The sequence below is a fragment of the Ischnura elegans genome, chromosome 5 (assembly GCF_921293095.1).
Source record: "Ischnura elegans chromosome 5, ioIscEleg1.1, whole genome shotgun sequence".
In the NCBI taxonomy this organism is placed as follows: Eukaryota; Metazoa; Arthropoda; class Insecta; order Odonata; family Coenagrionidae; genus Ischnura; species Ischnura elegans.
The window spans coordinates 113,158,831-113,173,458 of record NC_060250.1 but is presented as its reverse complement, the minus strand read 5'-3'; the positions used below and the strand labels follow the sequence as shown (position 1 = coordinate 113,173,458).

The 14,628-nt window shown below is 39.5% G+C and overlaps 1 protein-coding gene across 1 annotated transcript in view; it reads left to right on the top strand.

Moving 5' to 3' along the window:
• LOC124159429 overlaps nucleotides 1-14,628 on the top strand; it is a 190,801-nt gene that overhangs the window by 167,952 nt on the left and 8,221 nt on the right. Inside the window, exons 2-3 of the mRNA XM_046535235.1 lie at nucleotides 7,775-8,030; nucleotides 9,896-9,934. Of these exons, the coding sequence (XP_046391191.1) occupies nucleotides 7,775-8,030; nucleotides 9,896-9,934 (295 nt within the window). The remainder of the gene's footprint in view (nucleotides 1-7,774; nucleotides 8,031-9,895; nucleotides 9,935-14,628) is intronic.

Genomic DNA, 14,628 nt, shown 5'->3' with positions numbered 1-14,628 from the left:
TCGAAGAAGTATCTTGGATTACAATGAATAAATTTAAATTTTGAATACAATGTGTGCTAACTAACGTATTCTTTGACCTTGTAAAAACCCAAGTATAATATCGTTAAAACGGATTGAAATAATTTTGAGCGTTTTAAAATTCTTATCTATCGCAGTAATAGCGTAAGAATAACCTGGAATTTTCTCAAATTTCTCTGGAATACCGAGAATTTTGCATGAATTTTTCTGCTTTGATTGTCTGGACACCATTAAGATATACATTAAGATAGTGCACCAATGTATTCTTCACCAGAAAATGATGTTAACTCTCCAAACCACGGTCGTGTTTAAATAAACAATTCTGTGAAAAAAAACGTCGCGAGAGAAGAATGAGATTTGAGTAATTGGTCTAAAGGTGTTCGACGTGTCACATCCGCTCGACTGGCGCCCAAATTAGGCGGCACCGCTAATGATATCTTTCGAGCCACCTGTGGCTGCCGCGTGTGTTCTCCCTTGATTAATGGATTTCCACCCATGACATCCACCATCCACCAGCATAATCAGAGCAATCATTCGTCCTTTCCTGATGGGAACTCGAAGAGTGGAAATAGATTAATCAATCATTCTCTTACAAGTTTTAGTTTAAAGTGTTTTATTGCGAGCCGCTACCATGGGGTCGTTTACTAAGACCTGAAATCATAATTTATTTAAATAATTCGTCATACGGAAAGGAAAGAGAAGTTACGACGAAAAATGATTGCCCGCACTTCAGCCATCCTCTCGTACATTCAAAAAGGGTGTTTTACATAGGGTACGGGATTTCGCAGGTTAGAACTGCATTAATTTCTCTGTTTGGCGTGGAATTGCAAGAATGCGCGAACGAAATTAGGAAGGGGGCTATTTTTCCATCTTACGTCCACGCAATCTTGCATTTACTCCATAAATTCACCGCTTTACATGACGCAATTTTGACTGCGCATTCGTACGTACATCAGATTATGCAAGTACGTGCTCTGTGTAAAACGGCCTAAAAAGTGGACGCGAAAGTTGCGGCCCAATCTTAATGATTTGGTGACGCCATTGCAGTTCTTATTGATGTATTCATTCATGGAAAACCTTTCGTTGAGGGGAGGAACCTCTAGCAAGAGTGGGAGCAACGGAGTGACACGCGAGGGCGAGAAGACGCTGGAAAGTAGTGACCCGCCGTGCATGCTTGTGACGTCATCGATCGTAAGGCCGTCGATTTTTCACCGCGAATAGATCGAGAAGTAGGCTGCGGATCGTTATGCGAAAAATATTGGTCTTTTTATTTTTCAGATTCAATCACAATCGACTTTGAAGAAAAGTTGTGAACGAATTCATTTTCACTGAAATATTTTTTTTCGCGCCTTACTTCAACCCAAAAATTGTTTTGACAAGTGAGTTTGAAGTTTACTCTGCATATATAGCCATTAGCGTTCGGGGCGTGGCCTGGTATAATGGTGTATAATGGGGGCTTTGCTTGGATTTGATAATGGACGCAAACATTCCGCCTCTACCCATCCCATAGGATTGAATTGTGCCTTCCCTTTATGTTATGGTTTTTTTTGGCATTTTATCACATTGATGTTTTTCATCTTCGTCAATAAACTATCGTGAAATTTATTTCACTGGCCGTTGATTGGACAGTACATGGGTTGATACATCTCATAATTTTAAAGATTGTTAACCTATAATTCGCTAGATAAATCTTGCCTAGCCTGATTACAAGAAAAACAGATTAAAGAATAAGAAGTTCCATTCCTTTTTCTATAATTTTTAACAATTACTCCAAGTGTAGGTACTTCAAAAGCGGACATTAATGAAAATACTTATCGATCATTTACCATCTGATCTTTTATTGTGTGGTTAATATTTTTTGCCCTCTTACACTGCGTAATTTATATGTTTGTCCGTTGTGTTTTAAAGTATTCCTGTCAAAATTTCTGCATAACCGTATGCAAACTGTAGAGTTTTGTGACCGACTAACATTGGTGCATAATTAAAAGTGGATCACCAAAATACATTTAGTATAACTTACTTTACTTTACGCGATGAGGGCTGGAGGACCGCGCGATGATACAAGTAAGGCTTTTTCTTCTGTCCTCTGCTATGCTCCGCCATTTCGGTCAGAATTCTAGTCAGGTCTTTTCTTACTCCATCTATCCATCTCTTGCGAGGTCTCCCCACTGGTGTCCTTCCTTCTATTTTCATATCCATAGCCATCTTATAAAATCTTCCCCTATACATTCTAACCGCATGTCCACCCCATTCCAATCTCCTACTCCTTATCACTCCTATAATTTTCTGTTCTTGAAACAGATTGTATAATTCTTCATTATGTCGTTTTCTCCATTCTCCTGTTTCTAAATCAAGGACTAGGAAAAAACTTCCTTATTACTCTCCTTTCAGATATCGCTAATCGATTCAGATTTATGTTCCGTGTGCTCCATGATTGGTATCCATAAAAAAAGAACGGGAGAGATCACCGTCTTGTATAATCTTATTTTAAGTTCTCGGGAAACGCTTCTTGAGCTTAGTATTTTATTAAGCGCATAGAGGCTTCTATTAGCTGCTTGCAGTCTGGTTTTAATTTCCGTTTCACTTGAGGAGTTTCCGGTCAAAATGGTACCTATATACTTAACTCCTTGTACTCTCGTGTAGTCATTATTGCCAATTGTGATGCAATTAGTATAAAATTGAACAAATTTAATTCTATTTACCATTGTTACTCTCATGATTGATACAAATGCGCTGCATCTCGGCCATAACGAATTTGGAAAATCTGGCTGTCCGAGTCCCCAACTCCGACACCAGCCCCTCTTCCCCACATCTTTTTTGTCGCCAAACTGTCGAGGGACGCCGAGAGTGGTTGTGGTGGGACAAACAATTGCGAATCAGACGGCGTATCCCTCCCACGCGCCCCCTACAGTCTTCCGTAACAATCTGTCGTCTTTTCCATCGTCCTCCCCTCTCGGATGCCTTCGGGACGTGACTCGCCCACTGACAACATAACCACCAGCGAGGTTGTCTCGCTATCGCGCAATTCGGTAAATATGATGAATCCTTCCTGGCATGATGCAGAAAGTTTGGATAATATGGACGGCGGACTAGGCCTAAACGACATCACAAATGCCCTAACTTGAATACCATAATGTCCATTATGAATCATGTGCTGCTATTATTGTGTGCGAAGGGAGACGAAGCAATTAGTGCGGACAATGTATGTCACTAACTCGTGGCGGATATTTGCATACTTGTGCTAAAATTCCACAGAGAATAGAGTGGTATCCTGTTTTTTATTGCCTAAATCGTAAGAATATTACTCCTGGAGTACGTATTTCACGGTTTTAGATTTTTAAATGACGATATCTATTTTTCGCGATTAAATTAAAAGTGGATAATTTTAAGCGCGCGAAAACGCGACGGCTAACTATGAATGCTGGGAAAACCCCGTGTGACGTCATTATGGTTCCGGTTGCCGCCGTGTGAGCCCACCTTGGTGCGAGGCTATGAGCGCCGCTACGATTAAGAGCGTACCAAGGATCATAACTAGGGGGGGGGGGTGCAAGCCATGGTCTAGGGGCTGCGGGCAAGCCAAGTTGTGACACTTGAAAAAATAGTTTTATTTTCGTTACATATCTTACACTAATACATATCATTTTTCGTGGGTTTAAAAAATATTTGTTGAATACTTTCATTTCAATTCAGTACTGATTTTGCAAAAAGAGTTTTGCGGGGGGGGACGCTGCCACCCCCCCCCCCCCCCTGCACCTCGCTGGGTACGCCCATGGCTACAATGCAGGCTGCTATCACGTAGCGCTTGGCTTAAATATGGATTGTTAATAATATCAAACGAAGGAAACTTTCCTACCATAGGTAATTTTAATCTAGGCCCCTGTGACGTCACGTGGAGTGGCATTGCATGGGCGCCAACCTGACTTTTTCAAATGAGGTTAAAATTAACCATTAATATTCGTCTAAACTGGAATTTCTATAAGCGAATAATTTTAATATTATGAATACACTAATGGTCGGTAACGAATCGCAATCGCAGTCTACATTGTCCAGTAAAGTCCACAAAATGCCACAGATTCTCTCTGGTATTTTCCCTTATTTTGTGCATTGCTGGTGACGCTGTTGAGTTTTCAATCGTGGCTAGTCGCGGTATGCCTACTTAAAATGCATATTTGTTACTTATTTCGTACACATAAAATAAATTTCCCTTATTTCTTGATTTTGTGAGTGAAAATCAGGGGCGGAATCAGCATCAAATTTGGGTGGGGGTGTCATGACCTGGGGTCGGGGAGTGTGGAATACCCCCCCCCCCGGGAGAGAGGGACGATCTACAGTGAAGATTTGTTTTTATTCCCATTCTTTACGCATTTTGGAACCTAAAATTTCATTTTTCGTCTTAACAATAGATTAAATTGAACAATTTTAGGCAGTTTAGGGTATTAAAACTATTAAAATAATAAACATTTAAGAATATTGATAAAATTTTGGGAGGTCATGACCTCTGTGACCCTCTTCAAAATGCGCCGCTGGTGAAAATATACTGAGACGAGCGTGATGCGCCCGCTCCCAGCGGGCTTCCCCCGCTCTTTTCAATGCAGGTCCACTGAGGGATAGGCGCGTTTCTAATTTTGAAATTTTGAAAAAAAAGGCAGGGTCTTATGTACTAATTTAATTGGAATGTTCATGTACAAATTGAGGTCAGAGGACCTCTTTAAACACAACATTGGAAGTAATTACACTATCCTCTGTTAAACGCACATGATTACTCATACTTTCGTATCAACAGGAGACTTGAATGTGGAATCAGCCGCATTTTGATAAAAGTTCTTTAAAGAATGCGAGATATTGTTGCAAATGAACAACTGTATCAGTTTGAGCGCCGTTAACGTCAAGAATATTTACTGGTTTTTGTTTTCTTTTTGTTTTTTTTTTATTATTTAAAAACCAGTTTTAGGAAACAATAGCAATATTTAGGAAGAAAGATATGCCGTCGCATGTTCTCTGATAAATTCTGTGCATTTTGGTACCTCATTTGTAGAGTTTAGTTGCGTATAAGTTGAGAAAAAGGGATCTATACAGTAGAAATAATTTAGAGGATTATTCGTACGACGTATCGTACGTCCATCAGCGCATCAATGCCGTCTGAAAATTTCAAGATGATATGATAATCTCATGTGATGAAAATCTGAAGAAAACAAAACAGTCGAGCGGGAGTGATGGGTCATTTTAAGCGTCTTTTTTATTTTCATTTCTTTATTTTAAATTTCCCCGTAACTAGCATATCGATGGCTATGTTGTGACTACACGTATCTCAAATTCGGCCAGTTTGAGACAGTTATCTTAAGCAAAGTGTAATAACATTTAAAAAATAAAATACAAGCAAAAAGCAAATCTTTGTTTGCAAATGAATGCTTATTTTTCAGTTTTATGAAGTTTTGGTTTTTAATTTCAGCCTACAATCAAAAATATTAATTATTTCTTTGCTCTCCTGAAAATTTGCTATTTTGGAGACACGTGTTGTTAGAACTTAGCCATCGATATAGAGGCCTTTACAGCGGAGGAATTTTCAAAGCACGACACAAAAATCAACGCCTTGGATAGGGACCACTTAGGTACCCAGGCGGAATTTGAACCCGCGAACTACGGTTCGGCAGGCGAGGACTTTGCACCTTTGTCATTGAGGCCGCTCGTCGAGGAAGCAATAGGAGTTTGGGTTGCCGTCCATGTGCGCCCGTAAAAGCCAAAATAAAGGTTTGAGGAATGGAAATGTCTCCTTCAGACATCCCTTTGATGTTTTACTTCGCCTCGAGCATGTCTGTTCCAAATCTCACGCCGGTAGAGGAGTGGTGGTCCTGGTAAGAGAACGGAAACGTGATAGTCAACGGCGGCATACGAATATGGTTAGCGGCCTAGGGCGATAGTCAACATGAGCCTGCTCAGAAATCATAAAAATAAAATAAGATTAAAAAACACACTTTTCCAAAAATAGTGTAAAATCTCTAAAAAGTAAAAAAAAAGCATTTCATCTCTGGGAGAATAGTCAGGTTTACAAGGAATGTGGATAGAAGTCTCGATTTGTGTCACGATCGCAGCCTTTGGATGCTTCTGAGCAAAACTCCTCGCTCTGCGAGTTTGCTCTGTGAACTGCCCTCTACGTCCTATGATATTTACATGCCTGTGAAGAATGAAAAAGATTAAACTTTGTTCTTTCACAAGAAATATTTATTCACACATTTACACGACCATGGATTCAACGTAACGCGTCATCATCAGGTGAACTCTACAGAGATCAATCGCATCAATTTATTCCAGGCTTTGTGGGGGAGGGAGGAAGGTAACTAGGTTGAACGGATTGGTCAACAGAGATGAGGAAGGGGGAAACAACTTGGTCATACGGTAGAAAGAAGCGGAAACGCATCACGATGCGTTTCCGGTAGAAAGGTAAAGCCGATTCTAACCAAATCTCACGTGAGGGAGAGGGGGGTCCTGGCAAGCATCACGAAATTTTTTTCCTTAAGAAAAAGTGTAAAATTGCGAGAAAACTAGGTTGAACTGGGTTGAATTGAACAAAACGTGTTCCTCAATTTCAATACGACTACATTCCGCACAATAATATTTATCGCAATTATGTGAACGCCAAAAAGTAGTACAGCAGCTATTCAAGCGTTAAGCTACCGGCCAGCCAAAATTTGGGTCCACATTCTTACGATCTTAGTAGTCTTTTAAATACTAGTCTTAACTAATCTTAAATAAAAATGATGAAAATATTGTTTTTTTTATAAATTCAAAGAAATTAAGTTATATATCAACGTATTTACACTCAAAATACGCATTTTGAACAATCTCACGTAAGATTACACGGATGGGGGAGGGAGTCGAGCCAAATCTCACGATATCTCACTATGTGGGGATTGGGGTCCAGAAATCGCCCAAAATCATCTCACGTAATTAATGGAAATGTATTTTAAATGGATGTTGTTTTTTGTCGACGCTCTAGCGTGACAAATTTGCAGGGTGGTATTGATTAAAATATGGTTACATTTCGGAGATTGATTCATTTGAAGAATGTTCATCTCCCCTATATTTGACTCCCTATGCATGCTCCTGACTCGTCTCTAAAGCGAAGTTTGACGAACTATGGCACGAACCATCAGCCTTGTTTCAACTGAAATGTCATATATCACGTATTTTTGCGCACAGAAACCGAATCTCCATCAACCATCGAATTCCTCTCTAGGCCATCTTTCAAGTTTTACCTTTAATTCAATTTTTGTGGTTAAATTTCTTTCATCAAATAGTATCACATTTTAAAATTTTGTTACTACCTCTTTAAATGTATAATTGCCATATTTTTATATTGTATATTGCAAAAGTGCAATAATACTTTCTTGTCGCACATAATTTCTCAGCATAATGCGAATAACGTATTTTTTATAATTACATATTTAAAACATAGTAATTGGATATAATCTATCGTCTTTATAATTTTTCTAGTCTAATAATGCCTTGATAGTCACACTTTGATGAAAGCATGCCTTGATTTTTATTCAATATTTGTGTTACTACTATTTATCATACCATACGGAGCTCTGATGATTTAATTTGGTTTTTTTAGGGGATTTAGGACGGGAAACACCTTATCTTTCAAAAATTTCAGGCGGGTTTGAACTTATTGAAACCCTGTCTCTTACAGACTCGGTTTTGGAGCAGAAGTTTGAATTCGCTGCCCGGTGTAATCGAATCGTGTTTATATCTTCAGGTGGATGGCGAGGATGAGGTGACCGAAGACGGAGGACCCCTGCCGTGGGCGCTGGGCGAGGGCGGCTCCGGGGACCCCCTCTGCCCCACGCTCAAGCCCCGACCGAGGCCCACTAAGGCCCTGTGCGACGCCAAGCCGTGCCTGGCGCACGACCGATGCCCGCCCGAGAGCCAGAGGGAAGAAGAGGGCGGGGACAGCGCGTGCTGCTACAATGGATGCGTCTACACTTGCATGAGGAGGATGCCCTCGCCGCCAGGTGGGTTCCGATTGGCTTATCCACCCATTTTATTTATATTGTCAATTATTATACTAGAGAGAAATGGGTGCATTCTAGTGCTGTGCCCCCCACAGAACCTTAAAAAATATGCAATATTTTTAATACGGTCCCATTATAATAGGGTAGTTTCCTTCATGAAAGAAAACGAAAGGCATTGATTGCGATTCCTTACCCACCATTAGTGTATTCATACAAATTATTTGGTTTTAGAAATCCCAGTTTAGACGAATGTTAATGGTCAATTTTAACCTCATTTGAAAAAGGCCAGATTGGCGCCCATGCGATTCCACTCCACTTGACGTCACAGGGACCTAGTTTCTATACGAGTAGATAGGAGTTTTACATCATCTGAGATTACCAATGCACGCATGAGGCACAGAGATCAGGGAAACATCTCTTAATAATCTCCCATTAAAATTGCCCAAGGTCGGAAAGTTTCCTTCGTTTCATTGGGTAATAATAATCCTTATTTAAGCCAAGCGCTACCAGCTAGCAGGGTACTCTGCTGCCTGCTAGCAGCCTGCATCTTATTAGCGCTCAAAGCCTCGCTTCAAGGTCACCTCACACGGCGACAGCTGGAACCAGAATGACATCACACGGGCTTTTCCCAACATTCCTACTTAGCCGTCGCGTTTTCGCGCTTTTTCACTTTTCGTATAGTCGCGAATAATAGATATCATCATTTAAAAATCTAAGAGCGTGAAATGCGTACTCCAGGATTAATAATCTTTCGATTTTGGCAATAAAGAATTAATAGGAAACCACCCTATTGCGTTCGTTTTGTATTACGAGGTATCCATGTACAGAACAAAATACTGGATATGGCCTTACTTGTACTCCCTCCTGAAAGAAATCCTGGATTCGCCCATGATGTGATATATTAAAGTCTCGTCTCAGCAGTTGAGACGAGATTTTAATTTCTCGGCATTGTCGGGACGTCGCGGCGAGAGTCTCGCCTGGGTCGGGATTCTTAACGATACTCCATAAGTCTCCTCCCCTTCCAGACATCTCGACATCACCCGGGAGATTCCCGGGCAAAGCGAAAATTTCTGATGAATACCACAATCAGCTTATAATGGAGTTTACTGAGGCATCCCTTACGACTTTTACGGATTTATTCACACTATAAAAATATTTTATTTAATGAGTTACCTATGCATCCATTTTTTTAAATGTGTGTGCATGAAGCTTATTGAGTTCCCAACAAGAATCTGGAAAAGCTTTTTTTTTCTTTTTCCTGATCCCTATATTTAATATTAAATTTGAGTCTTCGAGTGTGGGTCTTAAAATTGAAATGCAAATTTTGCCGACGTTTCCGTCGATTTAAAAACCATTACTAAGGCTTTAAATGAAAATGAGAATATAATTTTGATACATAGACATATTAAAGGATTACATCAAAGTTTCTTATCACAGTTATATGATAAAAAAGATCGTTCAGTCGTAAATTAACAAAAATGAAGAATTACCTACTCCTGCCAGTGCAACTCTAAAGGGTCGTGTAAACTCTAAAGCCTTTCCAGCGCGTCAACGTTGTAGCCTAAGGGAAAGGAATGAAAGTATAAAACTCAAAATTGTTGGGGCATATTTTTTGCTGCATTTTTCTGATACCAATACATATATACATATTATAGCCTCGGCGAATTCCAATTCTCCCGAATCGCAATACAAATACATTTAACTTTTCAGTCGAAATTTTTCTGTTGTGTGTTTAGACTAGTTTTTACTGAAAGTAAAATATTATTCCATAGCAGTAATTTGATCCATTATATTGAATTCCTTGCCGTGCGATGAACTAATATTTTAAGTAAACTAATATTTTCTTCACTCTTTTCATGTGCCAGCCTTCGACTGGGTGGAAGAGACACCGTTATCTCCAGCGGGTAAGTGATGTGGTCCATATTTCTCATGTTTAGGATAATAATCGAAGCCGAGGGCATTTATGCCAAAGACTAGTCTAGCCTAAAAGACTAGCAGTGCCAATCCGCCTGTCGCACAGTCACGTTGACTCTACTGCGCTACTGGTCGTTGCCTTGTCGCCTATCGTTTTGGCGTTGTGGCCTGCCATAGTGTTGCACCTGTTGCTGGAGAGTGCCATTGGAAACTATTGTTATAAATGATTAAATAATTCCTCGAGTATAGGTGATATATAATGCAAAAAAGTTATTACCCAACGTTTCAGTTTATTTTATAACCTTCATCAGGGCTATGAATGAAAAAATGAGACTACAATATAGTACAATGATATACAATATTGTTACGTACATAAATGCTACAAAAGAGTTTTTTACAGTAATATTTTTTTAAACTCTTTTGTAACCTTTATTTATGTAACAGTATTGTAATAATAATAATAATATTAATGTTTATTGTTTCAAACAAATATAAATTTTAAGAAATACATGGCCACAGGAACATAGGTACCCCTTTGGAGATAATACTCCGTTTTGGGGTTACCGACTCGTTCTTCAGTTAGAGTGCTTTTGTACGTATTACACAAAAAATGTTGCCATGCTGTATCATTTGTATTGAGAAATAGTAAGCTCCCTAGCATATGAATCATGTAGAATATGTAAACAAAACATATATAAATAAGTATATAGAATATGAAATCACTAAATAACATAAAACAATCATAGCATCTCATTCCATTCATCACAATACCTCATTCACCTAAGCAAATGTGAAACATCATTATGAGCAAACAACCACATCTTTACCCTTTTGCAATATCTGTATACATTCTTTTCGTCAGTTATGTATTTTGGTAACTCACAGTAAATTTTCGGTCCTAAGAATAGCTAACTTTGTTTAAATAATTCTGTTCTTGGTCAGGGTATGTGAAAAGTATTACAATGTCAGAGATTATGTGATATTGGTAAGTTCTTTTCACCACCTCTAATGTAAAATACTCTAAGGACCTTATAAACAAATAAATACCTCAAAGGTAAGATGTTTATTTTTTTGAATAGGGGAAGGGAATGAGTTAAGTTTGATGCCCTCATCATTACCCTTATCACCTTATTCTGAGATACCAGGAGTGGTTGCAAATTAGACAAGTATCCACCCCAACACACAATTCCGTATATGTAATCTTGAATTTACTAATGCATAGTACACCATTCTGAGAACAGACACTGGGCAATTATATCTCAATAAGTATACTTTCCTAATTATAGATGTCATCTCTGCTCTTATTTTACCAATATGCTGGTTCCAGCTAAATCTTTGATCGACGTATATTCCCAGGTATTTAAAACAATCGACCTTTTCTATAGAAGTACACTTATTACAGTGTGAGCAATTATCATTAATAGATACATTTCATAATTTATAATAAATGGATCGACATTCACAAACAGATACATTTTTTTTAAATTTGGCGTCGGATTTCTCCTAGGGCTTAGGATCGACTGATTCGTGTGCAAGGGCTGTTTACACGAAACCCTTCTTGTATATCATTGTATTATATTGTACTCTCATTTTTTCATTCATAAGCCCTGATGAAGGTTATAAGATAAACCGAATCATTGGCTAACAATTTTTTTGCATTATATATCATCTATACTCCAGGAATTATTTAATCATCAATTAAATGAGGTCAAGATAAGAGGAAAAAGAAAAACTCGTGTTATAAAATTATCACTCACGCGCGCTTTATGCTTACGCGTATTGTACCGCGAGCGCTCCATAAGTTAACTCCGCAGCCGCTAGATGGCACGGTGTGTGGATCGAGGAGCTACGCAAGGTCGGTAAAGGACCTTGAAGCTACAGCGCTGGAACCAATTCTGTGCGAACAGAGATTCTACGATTCTGCGTCGGACGCACCAAACCCCATCTCTGATGCACTTGGCATCGGGGGGGGGCAGCTAGGAATTAAGGCAAGGGGGGGCAGCTAGGAATTAAGGCGAGGGGGGGGGGGGGGTTAAAGGCGCAACTAGACCTCGGGAGTGTGGTATACCCGCCAGGATAACCAGGTGGTGCGGGGGCCCTCCCTCAGAAATTTCTTAAGATAAATGCAGGGGCGGATCCAGGATTTCTTTCTTTGGGGGGGGGGGGGGCACAAGGATATCTCGTAATACAAAATGAACGCAATAATAATGGTACCGTATTAAACATCTTGCATATTTTTTAGGGTCTGGGGGGGGGCACGTGCCCCCGTGCCCCCCCCCCCCCCCCCCTGGATCCGCCTATAGATAAATGGTTCGAAGTGGTGAGTTGTATGGCTTTCTGAGAGATATTTTATTAATCCTTACACTCTTCTATAAGCATATTAATCAAATTTAGTAAAGTGGATTACACTTAAAAGTTTCTCTCAGCTCTGAGGGAGGGGGTTTATCCCCCAACCCCTCCCCCTCGCTGCGCCACTGCTTGGTATGACTGATAGTGAGATAGCCCCTAAAGTGTGATTGCGCAGGCTGATGCGCTACAAACTTAACATACAGATTGTCCCATTGCTCGAGTGTCGTTTTAGAACTCTAATTTATGTCACTTTCCATCGAGCTATATTCATGAAAATTGGCTTACCCATGGTAAAAGATCGTATGTTTTATTGAGTGTAACCAAAGTTTTACCATTTTGGCCTTTTGACCTCACACAAATTTGAAAATACGGATCAGTTTGCTGCACAGCTGACTTGGGCACCCTATAGAACACATGGCTCGACACGTTGGCTATCATAACAGCTCGACGTGAACGACCTCTGACCTCTTTATTAGCCTTGGAGGTCAATTTGCCAGGCCTTAAGTGGATAAGACGAGTATTTGGAATATAGCATTGACTTGGCCACCCCGTAAAACCTAGGAATCGACACCTTAGTTGATATCGTTGATACGCTATTCATTTTGCCACCCCTTTATCTTGACTGTGACCTTACTGGGTAAACGGTTGAATTTCCGTAAATAAAAGTTTTTTTTCGTGTCCGAAAACCTCAGGAATGACTTATTTTTCAATGAAATTCAGACTTTTTTCTATCTCGAATTTTTAATATTGAAAATTTAAATTTTACTTTGGACCAACATTGTTAGGTCAAAAGGTCAAAATTGTAAAACCTAGCTTACACTCAACAAAACATACGACCTTTTCCGACGAAAGTGCGAATTTTCAAGAATATAGCTCAAGGGAAAGTGACAAAAATTAGAGGTCAAAAAAGACACACCAGCAATTGAACAGTCGGTATCTGTAGATATACTACCACCCACCGATACGCATACAAGACACTCCCATTGCAAAATCCTCTGCTGGTTACACACATAAACTCAGTGAAAACTCTCACATCTGGGACATTCCAATTTTTTTTTAATTGTCAACTTTTTAGGAGTCAAAATCTCGTTCATTTCCAAAACTAAATTTTGATATTGATGTGGAATAATGCGAAAAAAACATTCGGGAATGCTTACTCCAAAATCTCAATGTGTTGCCAGTTTCGAGATATTCATGCGTTATCTTCAGGTACCAATGGCGTAACTATGGGGGGAACGAGGGGATAGATCCCCCCCAAAGCCTCAGAGAAATAAAAAAGGTTATTTAAAACTATTGCCTAGTTTTGGAATTCAATAACTGCATATGCTTAGAGTTAAATTTTTAGTGCCAAAACTGACGTAAAATCCAGGCATGTAATTTTTTTTTTAATTTTCCCGGAACCCACGCTGCTTGGGGGAGGGTCGCAAAACCCCATGCCATCCCACCCCCCAAAAGCATATTCCTAGTTGCGTCACTGTCAGGTTCTACTGCCGCTGATTCCGGGTGATGGTCAATTTATGTGTTGAAACTAGTAGAATGGTGAGGTTGTTTAATTATACATACACCCACCTCGGCTAGGGTGGAAATGGAAAATGTTAACGGTAGTTGAATTTCGCGAAAACAGTTTGTTTTTCTCTCTCTTTAGCATGCTAAGTCAATCTTTTAACCCTACTTCAATACCCGAAGCATATTTCTTACACGTGGAATGGTTCCGACAAATATCCAATCCCAAGCATTTCCACTCTAGTAACGCGTTAAATGGTCAATTCGGTCGACCCATAATCCTTGCTAATGTCATCAGTATAGTGTTTTAGGTCATTAATGACTAGGTTCTGTGCTTAAAATGACGATTTTCTAGAATAAAGTTTCAAAAAACTTGAAACATCGACCTCGGTTACCGAGCCTCAGGGTCTCGCGGCGTGTAGCTCAGCCTTGACTCGCGATCGAAAAATCGCTCTCATTTCCTTCGTCGCAGACTATTTTCCAAGATTTCTGCTTAGTATTCTTAAGAAACCTCTACTTTACACCGTGATGTGAGTTTCCCGAGTTATATATTTCGTAACCGAAAGATAATGTCTACTTTATGTCAAATTTCACGTGAAAAACGGGTCCGCCATTTTGCGTTGTAAAACCAGTCAAATGAGAACCAAAATCTTCAAAATTCATGCAAAGTATAGGCAAAGCATCAAGTCAAAGGAATATTGCGCTTTTTATTCCATAAAAATCATGCCAACGCAACACAACCTGCTTAAATTCAAAGGTTTCTGAAGAAAAACGAGACCGCGCGTGTTTTTAAACAGTTGGTCATGTTTGGGCCACTGTATCTCAGTAACGG